This window comes from Myodes glareolus, chromosome 15 (genome assembly GCF_982192425.1).
Source record: "Myodes glareolus chromosome 15, mMyoGla1.1, whole genome shotgun sequence".
Taxonomy (NCBI): domain Eukaryota; kingdom Metazoa; phylum Chordata; class Mammalia; order Rodentia; family Cricetidae; genus Myodes; species Myodes glareolus.
This window is the reverse complement of record NC_142040.1, coordinates 63892442-63910897: the sequence shown is the minus strand read 5'-3', so window position 1 is coordinate 63910897 and position 18456 is coordinate 63892442. Positions and strand designations below refer to the sequence as shown.

Sequence of the window (18456 nt, the reverse complement as noted above, 5' to 3'; positions counted from 1 at the left end):
AAGAAGAAGAAGAAGAAGAAGAAGAAGAAGAAGAAGAAGAAGAAGAAGAAGAAGAAGAAGAAGAAGAAGAGGAAGAAAGCTTTAAGCTTAGACTAAAGAAATCTACAAATCTTGTTTCAATGAGTGCATACATTGTACATCTTACTATCTTACTATTGTATGCTATTTAAACTAATTGCCTACTTGTAATAAATTATCTGGTTCAAGAGCTAAAAAAAAAACAAATTTCCTTGTCTTTTGGAAAGAGCGTATCATGATGGCTTTCTCATGCCTTACTGTGCATCATAAAAAGTGCTGGAAGTTAGCAGTCAGAAAATAATATCAGAATGTTGATGATACAAAAGAAATCTATGATTCTTGAGAGATGAGGACATGAGGACTAGCCCTGGGCTCCCTGGAACTAAGATGAAGTGGGCTATAAACCAGCAAAAAGAGGCTGTTTGTTTCACACTTAAAAGAGTTACTTTCAAAAGAACCAATCATAAATAAATTTAGACAGTCTTTATTTGTTATTGTTGTTTTTTTCTTTATGAATAAGTCTGTATTTGTGGATATTAGTGTGAATGCGTGCTCCATAAGTGGCAATATTTTTAGTAAGCAGAAACGCATGTCAGATCTTGTGGAGCATCATTAGAGGAGGTTGTTTGTTGACAAACTGGGGATTGGGAAATGAACCTGGATCTTCTGACAGAGCAGAAAGGCCTCCCTGAACTTCAGCCATTTCCCTAAATCATAACCAATGGTGAAAATACATTTAATTCACTTGATCTATATAACATCACATCCCAAAACACTTAAGAACAGACCAATTACAGTCTCTGACTTGCAACTCATGCTAGTGACTGCTAACATAACAAGAACAAAATTCAAATTAATTTCTACTATGTGTGAATTTTATATATTACATATTAAAAATTTGAGAACTAAACTACTTTAAAATTTGGCTATTTGTTCTTTTGTGTACATATATTCATTCAGATGTTCTAATAGATATAATATTATAATAACATTAATTTCAGAAGAAAAATAGCATACAAGGAACTGAAAAAGCAGTCTACCCAGGAAAAATATGTGTACCTCAATTTGTTGTGAAAATAGTTTGTTATAGAAGCAGCAAATATAGTGGTTACATGAGTCGAAATGGAAGTGGAGAAAGAAATTCCAGTCAGACAACTTAAAATATCCTCTTACCTGATTAAGTGGTTGCTGTTTTAATCAAAGTTATTCTAAGTTAATTAATGATTAGAACCATGATAAATATTTGAGGGGATAGGTATATTAGTTTCCATTTAAACATAATGATATTATATACAAAGTTTATGTTCATAACCCTAAACTTCCATGACTTAACTCAGAAATTTTGTAGAATGATTGTAAAATTCTAGAGAACACTGAAATCCAGCTTAAAACAAACACACATGCACATACATACACACCAAATTTACTTATTTATATATATATGGCATATGCATTTATATATGAGTATATATATACACTCTCACAGAAATATATATTGCACATATATACTCACAAAACATAGAAACTCTTATGTATATATATATACATATGCATACATGTGTGTATACATGTAAATAGATAAATGGAGAGATGGATGTGTGTGAGTGTGGTGAGTGTGTGTGTGTGTGTGTGTGTGTGTGTGTAAATTACTGTTATGAGGATGTATAAACAACCAAAGAAAGAAATAATGAACAGAAATCAGAAAGGAATGTCTCATTGTGAAATAAAAATGGTTTATCTTAACATAAACATGTGCTACCTTATAAACACAAAGATGGTCACAGAAATAGCTCAATTATCTACACAACCTGCTGCCAGGAATAAGTACCCTACCTCTACCCTGAGAACCTTAATTGTAGGAGAAAAAAGTTCCCGCAAAGGATTTTTTTGACCTTCACACAGAGTCAGCCAAGTACTTCCAATGGCAATTAATCAATCACTTATGAGTAATATAAAAATTGTTAAACATAATTAAAGAGCCTCGAGATGAAATACAACTCTAACAAAGATGTGTCTGAATGGTACAATTATGCTTAATATTAATACTGTTTAGTTATAAAGGTGACTTTAACGTGCTTTTGTGTGAACTACACTAGATAGAAGATGATACACAGAGGTTAACATAAATTTAGAAAAACAAAAAATTTGTTCACAAAGATTTTGTGCATATAACTATGAGAACATAGAAATACCTTCTAAAATATTTTATATTCACCATATCATATCAAAATTAGACTGAAATTCTATGTTTAATCAGACAGATAAAACTATGTGAAGTATCATTTTCAATGATAAAATAAGAAACTTCACCTTTGTAAAATATTACAGTAAATTTAAACCTAACTTTAGTTCTCATAAATGTAGACACACATGAATTTCCATTTTATTATGGAAACAGTCAATCATTGATGCATGCTCAGAATACTGAAAGTTGGTTACAAATATTATGTCGACTTTGAAATAAAAGTGCCAATTGCTAACATATCAAATATTAACAGGAAAATAGTTCAGTATTTTTTGATGTACAAAGCCAAATCATTTTATATTGATAACAAATAAGAATTAAAATGAAAGCTATTAGAAACATGGATAAATATAAACATACTATGTAGTTTTACAGCAATACAGAGTTTATAAACAACAACCGTAATTTCTTATGAACTTCCTTTCTGTTTATTTGATGTGCTGGAAGCGGCAGAGATGGAAATGAAACAAATGATACTTGGGCAGGAAGAATGAGAATCAATACTAAATGGAAATGCCAGAGAATTTTAATGAAGTTCACTTTGTATCTAGGGTATAAGTCAGTCATGATTTCAAATCGCTGAACATTTTTATCTCACTAAAACAGAGCAACATCTGTCCATTTCATTACATGTCAAAATTATCTGATCAAAGAGAACGCACAGGAAAAACAAATCAAATTCACATGCATTCTGATTAAGACCCTACTAGTCACCCTAGAAATTAGTTCAAGGATTGACTTTTAGAGAAATAAATGGCAAAGAGTGAGATCAATTAATTCATTTTTCACGTGTCATGCTTCAATTATACATTATTTTCTAGATGTCCCTATATAAGCCTGACTTTTGGATACAAGTAATGATATAGAAAAGTTCAATTTCAACTTTTCATATAAGTTTCCTGCACAACACAATATATTCTCATGATATATCTAGCAATCATTAGTATTAATTTAACACAATTATCAAACAAATTATGGCAATAATAGGCACTTGCATTTATTATTTTATTACATGCAAGGTATCATGTTAAGTTGAATATCTTTGGTGATCCTCACTACAATACACTCTTGCAGACAAGGAAATACAATATATTTTTAAAAATGTTTAAAACATCTCTCCAATTCCCAAAATCTTTCTATGACTAGAAGTAAAACTTACATGGAAGCAGTATTATTCCAGATTCTGTAACCTTAAAATTATGCATATCTTCTTGCTAAAGTAATTTAAAGACTTCAGATTCTGTAACCTTAAATATTATGCATAACTTCCTGCTAAGGTAATTTAAAGACTCTATGCACATGAAAATGATAGCTAATATATAAAATATGCAGACTTGTTACAATAAAGACTGAAAATTATACATGATTAAAAGAAACCCATACAGTTATCACTTCACAATTTCTAAACTCCTTAATGACTCCTACAGATAATGGAAAATAGTTTTATAATCCTTAATTTTCTAAAATTTCAAGTTACATAGGATTGTTTTCAAACCAATTTTGAACTAAATACAACAGGTATTTTAAAGTACAATTTTTATGAACTATGTTAAGAGATTTAATAAACATTGAATATAAATTGATATTTAGCTTAATTTCATATAAATACACATTTATTGAAACTTAAGTGAATGATACTATTTGATAAAACATTCTAGAATGTTTCCAACATTATGTCACCAGCTCTGTAATACAGACCCGGAATATATGACAAGAAATGCTTTCTACAATATGCATACATGTTCAAAGCACAGTCAAGCATATTCAAATCACCACTGCCTCTAATACTAAGATCATACAATACAGAAAACAACACAAACACCATTGATGGTTGCATATATAAACTAATGTGAAGATATCAAAACTTCAAATAAAATGAGTAAATACATAGCTTCTTATTTAAATATAGAAACTTGTTCTAATTTCTTATAGACAACATCAATAAGTCCTCAAGATCATCAATTTATTAGCTAAACATAAAAATAAAATTTAATATATATTATAATTAACCAATAAATGAGGATGACTATATGGACATTAATACTTAGTAGTCAATAAGTTAAGCTCCATATCATTAATTGCAATACTTTCTACAATTATGGACATATATTTATTATTAAATAAGATACAGTGGCAAAAATATGAACTATTCTACAAAATATCTCAGAGTAGCAGAATTTTCCACTACTACAGGAAGTGATCTGTCGTTCTAAGTTGTTAATGAGGATGGTTGCACGCCAGCCTATAATTATACCATCATGTTACTGTGCACACATGTAACATAGAAATTCTTACAGAGCATTTACTATAATGCAATAAGCACTAAGACAATGAACAACATAGATACAAACTAGAGAATTTATAAAAAAAATTGGGACATAAATTAGATAAAATAAAATTTGAATTCTATTTCCATAAAAATTTTATAATCAATAGATATCTTCTAAATCAAGCATCAGCTAAATAATATGTCCTGTTTTCTTCTTTTTTAATACTGAAAACATTCTAAGGGTTTTTGTTAAATATCTCCAAGATGGTAAGAACATTCTCACTCCAATACTTTGATTACTATAAAATGCTTTTCTCCCTGTTGAACTTAATCTTCATCGTCCTCTTCACAGGATTTAGAATCATTAAGAACACACTAATGGGTGTGTGAGAGAGAGAGCATTATAGAAAGGGTTAACTTAACAGTAAGACAGAAAACCATTGCCTTGAATTTTAGATTCTACACTCCCAGGGCCTGTAATCCTCTGCTGAATAAAGAGTCATAGTGAAAACTTCATGGTCTACCTTTAATCTGAACCATTCACTAAAACTGTTCCTGTTTTAATCATCTAACAACAGGCATGAATAATACTCTTTAACGAGATTGAAAGTCAGTATTTGGAGTACAGATTTTTCCTGTCACTCCTCAGGCTAGACACTGACATTTTTATACATAGACAGAATTCCAGATGAGCAATTTATTTCTCTTGACTATCAGTGAAAGCAATTCCACTTTCATTGCTGTTATTCCCTTTGTGTGCCAAGGGAAGAAACCGTGCCAATTAGAATGGAGATGTGTGCTAAGTAAAATTGATAATATGAACACATTTGTGGAAGACAGATGACACATATCAAAATATCATAGTGACAGGAACAAAATGATGTGCAGAAGCTTTGGGAACTTGAAACCACTTGTTCTCCACTAATAGATTTTTGAATCATTAGATGCACCTGCATAAAAAATAATTTCAGGTTAAAGTCAACTGGGACCATATTCATTACACCTAAATTTAATTTGTACCACCTGAAATTACCAGTTGAATTAAATTTTAAAAAGGTGGCTTTGTTCTTTAAATATATTTGCATGAGAAAAAAGAGTCAATGAATAGAGAAAATACACAAATGACTTTTCAAATGAGTTAGGCATGCAATAAGAGAAAAAAAAGTTGAAAAGTGAACTGAAGTTATGTATCCTCATCACTGCAAGTCACATCCCATTGTTTCTACTACCATCATTCAATTCATGAACTACTAAACCGCTCTCATTCCCTAAATCACTAGAATCATATTTGTAATAACCACTTACTTATGCCGGCAAGGGAATCACAGGTAAGGCACAAAAACAACCGGATGTGTTTGTCTGGTATCATAGAGTTCCTAATTTTTTAATTCACATTGGAAACAAAGAACCGGTTTTGCTATGCTTTGAAACACTACAATTTGAGAATCATTACTTTGGAATTGAATATTCTGAGTCACAAAAATTTTGCACAGTATAAGATCATCTTGATTTGGTAGAAGCAATAAAAAACAGACTCTCAATTTGGCAAATTGATGAGGTCAAATAAATTCTAATATTTAACCCATGCAAGAAGGAAGAGCAGACTATGAAAAATGAAGTGGAATAATTATGAGTTGGCTGGCTGGTGTACAGAGACAAAAGAAGTTGGTGGTAGAACAGGGGTAGAACATTGTCTAACACTTAGAAGGCATAGTGAAAGAGGAATCAGGACGTCAAAAAGAAAGACAAGAAAGAGGGAGAGGTGGAGAGAAGCATAGGGATGAATAGTCTTGTGAGCAACATATTTGGTAGAGGAAGAAATGAGAAATAGACAATATTCATATATTTAAAATATTTTACTTATCAGTTACCTGTGCCAATTATTTTACTAATTATTTTAAAATAACTTGGTCAACAAGATTAAAATAAAGGTGTATCATACATTTGAAATGGTAACAATATAGTAGAAACAATAAAATATAACAAAATGAAACGTAATAAGATTTGCCTCTACTTAACCTGTACAGAATCTTAGATTATGGAAGCAGAAGTTATAAAAATTTCTAGCAAGTTGAGAAGAATTTCCTAGATATTACTTTCTTTGAAGAGTTATAAAGATATGGAAAATGAAACCTGCAAAGCAAAACATAGAACTAAAAAATTAAAATAGCAACAATTAGTATAAAAATATGGCACAGTTAGAGGCTATGAATAAAACCATGATGCATATATTTCACATTAACCTGACAATATATTCTTATGTAAGTTAAGAAAATCTTTACCTTTCTATATGGACTTTTTTAGGCTGTCAATGTGTGTGCTTATGGCTTTATGTATGTGTTCATGTTTGTACAAATGTGTGTGTATGTGAGTGTGAATGTATGTGTGTGGGTGTGTGTGTGTCTTTCTGAGATAAGTAACAGTACAATGATTTTAACTGAGTTATAACTGAAAAAGACTCTTTTTAAGTTCATATAATCTCATTTACATTTGACTAATTGACTTATACACGCAAAAGAAAATTGATGCAGGTGGGCCTTCTGTTATGTGTTATTTTCATTGGTTAATAAAGAGTCTGCCTTGGTCCTCTGATAGGACAGAAAATTAGGAAGGCAGTGTAAACAGAACAGAATGCTGGGAAGAGGGCAATGAGGCAGACGCCATGGAGCCAGCCACCAGGTCAGACATGCTGAATATTTCCCAGTAAGCCACCACCTTGTGGTGCTACACCGATTATTAGAAATGGGTTAACCAAGATGTAAGAATTATCCAGTAACTAACTCTCTAGAGATAATGGGCCAAGCAGTGTTTAAATGAATACAATTTGTGTGTTGTTATTTCTGGGGCTAAGTTAGACATGCGGGAGCCGGGTGGGACGAAAAGCAGGACTTCCCGCAGCTCCTCACTACAAATGGCACCCAGACATGGATAACTGAATCCACAGAAAGCTTGAGAAAGCTTGGGAAAGAATAGAGTAAAGCATGTTTTCTTGGTAGCAGCAATTTCTCGGGTCTGCTCTGCTTGCTAGAGGCAAGCAAGGCTCTCATCTAAGAGAGGCTTCCTGACTCAGCTTTAGCTGCAAAACCCTGTAGCTCTTTTAAGAGGTCCTGCCACGAAACACTTAAATGGTGTTGATGAAAAGCTAAATGCATGCTTTTCAGGTTTTCAGCGGTAGCAGGAAAAAAGCTACTCTGTCTTAAAATGCTGACTTTCTGGGCAGTCCTGCCATGGCAAACTCTAACTCTTTCAGGCAGGCAGTCTGACTGAGTGTGGTCTGTGAGCAGAATGCTGCAGCTTGCTTGCTGGCAAGGACCTTGAAATGCCATAGATTTGTGGCAGTGAACACAGCTCTGGCTGGTATCTCAGCCATGAGGCTGGAAAGCTAAGGAATGGGCTGGATCTAACTGTCAAAGCTACAGCTTTAGTCCTACCCATTGAAGGCTCCTGTAGTCAGAAAAAGAGAGTTATATAGTAAAGAGAGATTCAAAGAGGAAGAAAACCTCTAAATGGTTTACAGTGTGTTAAAAATATTTGCAGGATAAAAGTTAAAGTTCTTAAAGTAAAAAGAAAGAAAGAAAGTAGTTGGGTGTGGTGGTACACACCTTTAATCCCAACACTTGAGAGGCAGAGGTACATTGACCTCTGTGACTTCAAGGTGTGGTAGCACATGCCTTTAATCCCAATGCCTGGGAGGCAGAGACAGACAGATCTCTGTGAGTTCAAGGTGTTGTAGAACACACCTTTAATCCTAACACTGGGCAGGTAGAGACAAGTGGATCTCTGTGAGTTCAAAGATAGCCTGGTCTACAGAGTTATTCCAGGACAAAGATATACAAAGAACCTGTCTCAAAAAGTGAAAATAAAAGAAATAGAGGTTAAAATAAAGCCACATTAAGATGGGAAAATACACAGAGAATCTTGATACTGTATGCTATTATTCTCTCTTTGAATTGTTTGATTGCTGAGGAAGGAGCAACAACTGCTAAAAGATATTTGTTTATAAATGCTGCTGAACTAATCTAAGATAGATATTTTGAAAATACCTTGACTTCAAAATTTGGATCTAAGGTTATGATGCTTTGGAAAAGTTCTTCTTTTGTTTTCACAGAGGATGAGACCCTGTGGATTGCTTCTATCCCCATATGGTATGATAGACCATGCCCTCCTGAAAGGTTGCTGTAACAGCCTCAAGAAATTACTTCATTCAACTGTCAACTGAGATGAAGCTAGCAAACAGGTTTACTGTGAAAGACCTGATTAACAGTGCCCCTATACAGCAGGAAGAAGTTTGGAGAGAAATATCTATGTCCATATTCCCAAATATTGCTTATAAATGTTCTTTTACATTTAAAGGGGGATATGATATAGATATGAATAATTTGCATTGGTATGTATTTTAAGGTCAATTTTGTTATATGTATATATATTTCTGATCTTTATTGAGGTATTGTGACTGTAGTTCATTTAAAAATGCAATGTATAATTAAAAATATAGGTTGTTAATGGATAATCATCGATAATAATCAAGCTTGTAGTAATGTTAGTTTGATTTTTCTAGATGTGTATAGATATATTTCAGATAGGTATTCTTCATATCTTTCAAAGACTACAAAACATGGCATTTAATGTTTTAATAACTTAGGGCTTTTTATGACAATGAGACACGTCTGCTCCTGGCAACACCAATCTACTTCAAGAGGAAGATGCGCATCGAAGAGGCTCCTTATGGAGTTGGTTAGCTATTTTGGGCAAGAAACTGCTCTTGCCTAAACTTTTGTATAAACTGGACACAAAGAACCCACAGAGAGAAGACTGCTGAACTTGCCTATAGGTGAGATGATCTTTCGGGGTTCCTGATTCATGAAAGAGTCTGCGAGACATTCTGCAGGACACAGCAAATAGTGTCTGAACTGCCTTTGAAATTTCCTGCTTCATGGAAATTTCTCTGGATACTATGGGCCTGTAGGGTGAAGATGGATGCCCCAATGCTACAGAGGAACTTTGGGTGACTGTCCAGGTAGCAAGATGTCTCTGTCATTTCTAGAGTTTTGGAAGTTGCTTACTTCTTGTTTACTTAGGTAATATTATATGCTTCTGGAGTCTTTGATGGAGTTGAAGAATGGTTAGTTATAGTTATAATTTTCCATTATTATGATAAAGATAAAATAGATATAATATTGTAACTGTAATTCTTACTTGATAACTGTTTTGTTATATGTAATTTTACTATGTTAAAGTGAAAGCCTTTCTTTTTTGTTTAAATAGAAAAAGGGGAAATGATGTAGGTGGGCCTTCTGTTATATGTGTTATTTTCATTGGTTAATAAAGAGACTGCCTTGGCCCTCTGATAGGACAGAAAATTAGGAAGGCAGTGTAAACAGAACAGAATGCTGGGAAGAGGGCAATGAGGCAGACGCCATGGAGCCAGCCACCAGGTCAGACATGCTGAATCTTTCCCAGTAAGCCACCACCTTGTGGTGCTACACCGATTATTAGAAATGGGTTAATCAAGATGTAAAAATTAGCCAGTAACTAACTCTCTAGAGATAATGGGCCAAGCAGTGTTTAAATGAATACAATTTGTGTGTTGTTATTTCTGGGGTTAAGTTAGCCGTGCGGGAGCCGGGCAGGACGAAAAGCAGGCCTGCCTGCAGCTCCCTACTACAGAAAATAAGAACGGAAGCACAGTCAAGGATGAAGATTCATATAGATTCCTAATTATTAAATAAAAATGAAGACAGAACTCTACATTACTATATTTCAAATACCAGAAATTGAGATTCATTGATATAGAAATGAAAGCACAGACAACAAAATCACAATATATTGGCATGACAAGTGATAGTATATCACTTTCAAGCTGATTCAAATACAGAATACATAGGAGTCACATGGTAGGTGAGAGGCTCTGAAATACCATTTCCATGGTGAAACATAACCATTGCAATCAGGATCTCATGAAAGTCTAGTTGTCCTGTTGTACACACAGGAATAGTACCAGTAACCAAAAATGGATGGAGAAGGCAAGGATTTCTTTTAATGTCCATTTGCTATTTCTGGGATAGGGAAATCACTGCTTTTACTTGTTTCCACCCTATTAATTTTCCCTGACTCATGTGAATTGTGCCATTCCAAAGCTCAATCAGAAGGCCCTTGATAACGTGAAAGGATCACAGAACCAAACCTGAAGTCCCGAATCGGAGAAAAGTTCTCTTAGTAAGATAAGGGTAAGGTTTGGTGGGATGAAAGGAGATAAATGATTGTATTACAGGACTCCAAATATAATGCATCTGTATGATAATGTCAGAGAACATAAACAAAACAAATGACACAAGTCGTCTTGACTTAGATTCAGAAACTGCAAAATTCACAGTATAAATGAGAACTCTTATGCCACTCTGAAGTGAATTTTTGTGTCTCTTTGATTGCATTTTGCGTTTCCAATGCATGTGGTCACAGTTTATTCGCTTCTACAACATTGTTTGATTTGAGATTAAAATTTAAATTGACAAGCCAAACAGCTGATTGTCTTGCATGATGCACCTGTGCCTCATTCACAACGAGTCCTGAGAACAGCAGAAATATTGCCTCGAAACAATGAAATCCATTCCTGATTTGGTTTACCCTGAAGAATCTGCTTTGTAAGTCAGCCTGATCTCCATCCTGTTTTCAGCTAGGCTATGCTGCATTTGAAAGCTCTGGACTCCTGCGCTACTATGAGCCAATATATTGAGATAAATCAGACTCTCTCAGTTGCTTGTTTCTCTCTCTCTCTCTCTCTCTCTCTCTCTCTCTCTCTCTCTCTCTCTCCATATGTGTGTATGCATGTGTGCATATATAAATATTAGATATACACTATATGCATAGCCCTTCTTCAATTTCTCAAAAATACTTACAAATTCATGCTTTTGAGTGTATCTATAATTTGGACAAGAGGCCCAGGGCAGCTTCTCAAACTTCTCCAGACAACTAAATGCATTCATAAACCTCTTTATGAAGCCCTCACTGTGAGATTTAACTCCTCATTTTATTTTCTATCTCGAGTATCAAATACAATTTTACTATGATAAGGATTATTAGTGTAACTTTCTGCTTATTTTACCACCAAAAATAAACACATTCACAGTCAAAATAATGTGTCTGCTATGTTTGCTACCTAAATGCCACTATCTTTAAAATATCATTCATTAATAATTTCACAGTATGTTATTTAATAAATTTCTTACTATGGAGATTTTAAGGCATACCAAAGCAAAGACTAAATGGTTGCTTTTCTCAATTGGTAGTTGAAGAGACTGAGAGATTCAAAACACCGAAGAAACCACTCTGAATGTCCAAGGTTTAGAGCAATATAAGTTGAAATGCAAGCTGCCTCCACAGGAAGGTGAAACCTCTGCTGATAATAGGAAGAAATAAAAAGCTCACTTCGGTATTCTCAAAGTAGTAGGTTTTGTTAAAGAGAATGAGTTTGATTTTACCAAAGAGCCACCATAAAGTCTATCCAGATGGCATAAAACTTTAGTATTTTTGAGCCATAGCTATGACTGAATAAAGTCTGTTTCTTGACATGTTGTTTCATCTTCCTCTTCTTCATACTCTTCTTTTTCATAATCTCCTCTCTGAGACTGAAGAATCTGTCTCTGTAGCCTTAAACTGGCCTAGAATTCATCATCTGTTCCTGGTCATTCTTCTGAGTTCAAAAGAAATATCCTCTATTTTACAGAAATCTTTAAAATATATGCTATACTATAATTAATAGTTATCATTTACCAATGCAAGCTCTCAAATCCAAGCACTAGAAGACATATTAAAAACAAACATACCTATAAAGGTCAGGAATTGACTAAACATTTATTGGTAAGTATTTTCAAGGGAAATGGGGTAGAACACACTGGCTATAAAGAATTAAAAGTAAATACTGCAACAGGAAGGGTATAACTAGGTGAGGAAACTAAAGGTATGTCAAAGATGGAGTATAGCAAAAAACACTACAGTTGTTTTGAGGAAGATCTATAAATCCTACTACTGTACAAGATTAAATACCTATACACAAATAGTTAAAGCAGATAATAAGACAACTATGCACTTGCTAGATACCATAGGAAATTTTCAGTCTCTACGACAAGTAGAGAGAGGTTTCTCTGGATCATGGCACATAGTTAAGTTGAGCTATCTCTAGTGAATGATTCCACATCTAAAAAGATTTGGATAACATAAATGATAGGTGTTAAACTATTAACGGAAATGAACATAAAAATCCAGCAGTGATAAAAATGAGCAAGATCTGGAAAGAGTTTTTGGGGGGTAAATATGACTAAAGTGTGTTGTATGAGACTTTCAAAGAATAGCAATAAAACATGCACACACATATAACACACACTTACATTACACACACACACATACACACACACACACACACAAACACACACACATTCAACCTACAGTCGAATATTTCCACAGATAGCTTCTTACAAAATAGTAGGTCCCTAAGAACTTTGAAAAATGATGTAATAAAAATTTCAGTCTCAACTGATGGGAAACTTTTAAAATACAAATTGAAAAATAAGACTATTACACAATTTGAATAAACGTGGTTCACAAACTTTACGTCAAGTAAGTTAAAATGATTGCTGTCAATAGTACTGACTTAGCTAATACGCAAGATTAAATACAGAGGCATTGAATATTCAAATATATATTTTGTGTGCTTCCATTCCTTTGTTTGTGTGATAGTAATAGCTTTTATCTGTGTTACACAGAATTTTTTTTATTATGATAACATATTTGGTAATGGATACCTGTACTGGGTAAAATCCAGATGCTCAATAATCTGGGAGGTATGCCAGTGCTTATGCTCGGAGATAAGCTCTAGGGAAACCAGGAATGTTAAACAGAGAATTGTGTCCTCTGGAAAGAGATGCATAGCCTGTTTTTTACCGTGGAATGCTGGAAGTAGACATAGTTTTTAGACCAGTGACCTTTGTGCTGTTCGTGTACCTGAGACCACACTTATTCCTTCTTGATACCCTTATGATGAGCCCATTTTTCTCATTGAATCTATAGATCCATTTTATAGAAAGAGAGTGGATTTCATCATGTTTTAAGCTTTATTGTGTACACGAGATCAAGTTAATTATCACCAAGAAATTTTTTTCAACAAATTGTTCTGTACTTAAATTTACCTAAAATAAACTACTTGGGCTCAGAATTTCTAAGTTGAACCAACGCCTGGTGCTTAGTCATCCTAAATAAAACTACCTTCCTGGCTCCTACAGATCACTACTCTGCTAGCCATGGTGATCAAGAGACGTTTTAACAATACTTAATTTTGACCACAGCAGAAAATGACATCATAGTCCAGGCACATTGCTTTTGCTTTTATTGTGTGCTTGTGTGGTGGAAATCTCACAGTCCACAAGGGCAAAAGAATGGAAGAAGGAACTCAGATTCACAGTCTATGCAGTCAATGTCTCTGTTATTACCTTTGAGCTTTCGCTGAATGTGCACAGGCACCCTGGTTGAATTCTTCATTGTCATACTGTATTGTAGAAGTAAGGATGTTCGGTAGAGAGAATACCCAGCTTTCTTATTCCCTAGGCATGTTCCACATACAAAGCCCAGGCTAGCCGTAGGCTCCCTACTCACATTTGAAGGCATAAGATCATATGTGTGCTGTATACCCTGTGCCCGAATATTCTTATGCTCCTAAATCCTGATACATGTCCTTTTCTGCTCAGACAGGACTCTTCTCTTAGTTGCATAATTCTCACAGTAGAAAAATTAAAGTGCTTTAAATATTAACCAGTAAAAGCATTTGCATGGGACAATCTACTCTGTAGAAGCTACTACATTAAGAAGAATTTTAAAAAGCAGTTGATAAAATAGCAACTGCATTCCTAAGCAGAACATGTTTTTCCCATGTGGCTAATGGCGGAGTTGAGGCTACAATTATGGGAAAGCTTCTGTCTCTACTAAGGGACAGTTAGGCTAGGCATTAGGTGCTGGAGATGTACTTCTCTAAAAGCAATCTCCCAGCATGGTTGTAAAATCTTAACTATTGCTTATTCACTCTGTACACCTGTTTATGATTGGGATTAAATTATATTTCAGTAATGTTCATTGAATGGGTCTCTACGGCTTTTTTATTACCAACTATAAAATCCAGGAAATTACAATTTAGTATACTGCTTTACTTAGTAGATATGTATCAACTCTTTTCCCACAAGAAGGAATAGCAAATAGAAAAGAAAACTCAAATAAATAATTAAAATTTTACTCTTATAAAAACAGGACTTTCTCTTGGTAATGACTGCAAATGATACTCTATTTTATAGGCAAGTACTTGTGTCTATTTGTTAGTTGGTTTCTACTTGATGCAAATATTATTGTGGCTTAAGTGATGGTTCAGAATTAAATAACACCTTCTTTTTTCTTTTTTTCCTTTATGCTTTTTGGTTTTTTTTAGACAGGCAGTTTTGGAGCCTGTTTTGGAACTAGCTCTTGTAGACCAGGCTAGCCTCAATCTCACAGAAATCTTGCTTCTGCCTCTCGAGTGCTGTTTTTAAAGGCAGGCACCACCACCGCCTGGCAACACCTTCTTATATAAATCCTGAGAAGTGTTTCTCCTTCTACAAGTTTTGCTTAATATTTTCCACATTTGTTTGTAAATATTTTTAAATATTAATTCCAGTTTTTCACCCGATTCTTAATATTATTTATTATTTATTTAAATTCTGGGTATTTAGAAAATGAAAACTAACCAGAATGATATGAAACTAACCTACTTATGTCTGCTTTATCTATTTTCTAATAATATGGTGAAAATAAAATTTAATTCATTCTAGAGGCATAAACATTATAAAACTTATAAATTGGAAGGAACACAGTGATACAGTGTCTTCTGAAAAGACAGGACAAAGTGTCAGGATGCACACAGATGTAATCCTGTTCTACCTTGTCTGAAGGTATGAGAGTTTGAGCTTATTTTCGATCTTTCATAGTTATTGACAACAGGTGTGGCTACAAAACAAGATATCCTTGGTGTTTTGGTTTTTAAGATGGCCGACAGAGGTTACTCTGTTCAACCCTGACCAGAGGCTAGAAAATTCAAGCATGTTCTTGTTCTCATTCATTTAAAATGACATGGGGAGTTGCTGCCTACAGGAAACTAGGGCTAGGGTGTGTTCACTGCACTTTCTTGCCCAAACCATCAAATACTTTACTGAAGAAATAATGGTTTGATGTCAAGTATTGAAGCAAGTAACTGTTCTGGTTGTCCTTTGTGTCATTTTAAAGCAGTTTTTGCCTTCTCCTCCCTTTTGTATAGAAGTATAAAAATGTAGAAGATAAATGTGGACAAATTCAATATTCATGATCCACTGAGCTGCCTTGCAGATATTATCCTATCCTATGTCTCTCTGTATCTTTCTTATCTCTCTGTTCCTCCTACCCAACATTTCTAATCCTAAAGCCCCTACCCTAAAATGTATGAAACCGCCTTTGCAAGAACACAACAGAAGTTACCCCAAAAGATGGCTTATGACACAAAAAAAATTATGAACTCACAGTAGTGACTGCCAGAACAAGATTAAACCTGGCAAGATTTCAACATGGATAGATGAAATCATGTTGATCTCACCCATGACTGGAAAGCTATAGAGAGTTAATGGCATCTTTACGGAGGTGCCTTCTCATAGGCTGACCATGCTCTAGTGACTGGCCCCATATTTCTGAGTGTGTGTAATTGGAATTGGTATATAAAACAGCAATTCCACATTTAAGAAAACACTCACAGAAATGGTATGGAAACATTCTTACCCTTGCATTTCAAGGCAAATATGAACAAAAATATTATAAATAATCTAAATGTAAGACCACACTATAATATAACAGTTAAAAGAGTTAACTAAAAGATGCTAGATTCACACAATATAGGAAGCTTTATTTTCACATGGATCTTTCAGTACAAAATAAATATATTCCAAGTGAAATAGTTTAGTTAGAAGTTATCACATACGCTTTCATTGTGCTGGAAGAATCACCAGAAGAATCTGTTGTAGAGAGACAGGATGCATATCTGTGGTTTTCCTTACCTTTCAGGAAAAATGGCAATGTTTCAACATCCATTGTGATAATGGAGAGAAAACTGTATTATATACTTTATAAGGAAAGACATATACCAAGCCAATATTATTTAAATGAATGTCTTTAAATATTTTTATATTCTGTTTCATCTACAGAAAATAAATAACATAATTTCTGTTTACATAGCAATATTTTCCCTCTAAAATATACATTTAATTATATTTATGTTTTCACGTGTATTGAAACATTTCTTAAATATTTTTGTCATTTTTGTCTAAACTGAGGTGCTTTTAATATTTCCTAAAACATTAAGACAACATTATCAAGAAAACAGATTTCTTTATGAATATCTTGTTTTGATTTATAGTAATATTTGCTTTTTTCAACACCAAAATAATACTTTGTGTGCATGTGAAGGTGTGTGTGTTTGTGTATTTTTTGTTGGCTTTGTTGTTTTCTGTACACTCGGGTGTTTATGCACTGCCCTGGATGTGTGTCCACTTTCTCAGATTTGTCTTGTAAGATTTTCTGAAGGAGACGTTAGATAGACAGTTGAGATTTCCCAACAAAATCTTTCAGTGTATGCTATAAGTGCTAATTCAAGTAAGGTAGTTTAATGATATCTAGGACCTGAACAGCCTGATAATAAATACCCTTGCTGATAAGACTCGGTAGCATAAGTGAAGTATAAGTATATGAAACAGGAAATTAGCGCAATTAAGAGGAAAATCAGACACTTGACTCAAGGATGAGGACTAATCATTCCATCATATCAATTTATAACTTCATGCTAGATGAAATTGAAGGAAAAATAATAAAACGTACTCATTACATTGTGGATATGAGAAGGGCTTCATGTATACATTCTGCAAAATCCTGACAAAAGAGAAATGGGTCGTGCCTTGCTGGCTAGAAAATCTCTGCCTGGGATCCCATGCACAATGGCATTGCTCCCTGAGAAACATAAAGCAGGTTACCGTTCTCTGATGCAGTCACTGTGATATTGTACCATGGCGTTTCTTCTCTATCAAGCACTTTTGAAGTCTTAATGGTTCCAGTATTGGCATCAATATTGAAAAATCTGTCCTCTTCTGCATTGTGGTTGATGTAATACCTGGAAGAAAGAAGATGAAAGTTTCCCATGTAAGGAATGGTAAATAAGAACCATATAACATAATAATGGAGTTATTAAATAAAGTGCATTAAAATGCAGTTACATTTTAATGCCTGTATTTGACTTAAGAATTTTATTTATATAACCTCTAACAGTTGTTTTTAATAGTTAAATCATATGTTAAAATATTAGAGAAAAACTAATGAATTCCATGAATAAAATAAGCAGTAGATTTTAGGCTGGAGAGGAACCTCAGTAGTTAAGATAAAATACTTCTCTTATAGGTAACCCAAGTCAATTCTAAACACCTGTGTCATGTTGCTCTCAGCTGGATCCAACCAGTCAACATTTCAGGATAGAAGACCCATGTTTCACTAGATGACCCCAGACCAACTCTATATGTGTCATATGTGTGTGTGTAGACATATATATACACATACAAATGAATATGTACAAGTATACTTACATATACATGCATGCACACACATATGTAGAGAGACAGAGAGAGAGACAGAGAGAGAGAGAGAGAGAGAGAGCAGGAATGGACGGGTTGGTTGTGGATCTGGGAAGAGTTGTAAGGAAATTGGAGCGTGGCAATTTTCAAAATATTCTGTACATATGTATGAAGTTCTGAACTAATTATAGATAAGCATTGATTTAAAATGTTTTATTCTCATACAAACAATGAGAAGAACATTAGATTTAATACTTGCTCTACAGTAGGTA

At 34.0% G+C, this 18456-nt stretch overlaps 1 protein-coding gene across 4 annotated transcripts in view; it reads right to left on the bottom strand.

The window, feature by feature from the left end:
• Cdh18 (cadherin 18) overlaps positions 1–18456 on the bottom strand; it is an 840836-nt gene that overhangs the window by 36722 nt on the left and 785658 nt on the right. For all 4 annotated transcript variants that reach the window (XM_085676602.2, XM_048457031.3, XM_048457032.3 and 1 more), the window contains one exon: positions 17594–17730. In XM_085676602.2, coding sequence (XP_085532728.2) covers positions 17594–17730 — 137 coding nt within the window. The remainder of the gene's footprint in view (positions 1–17593; positions 17731–18456) is intronic.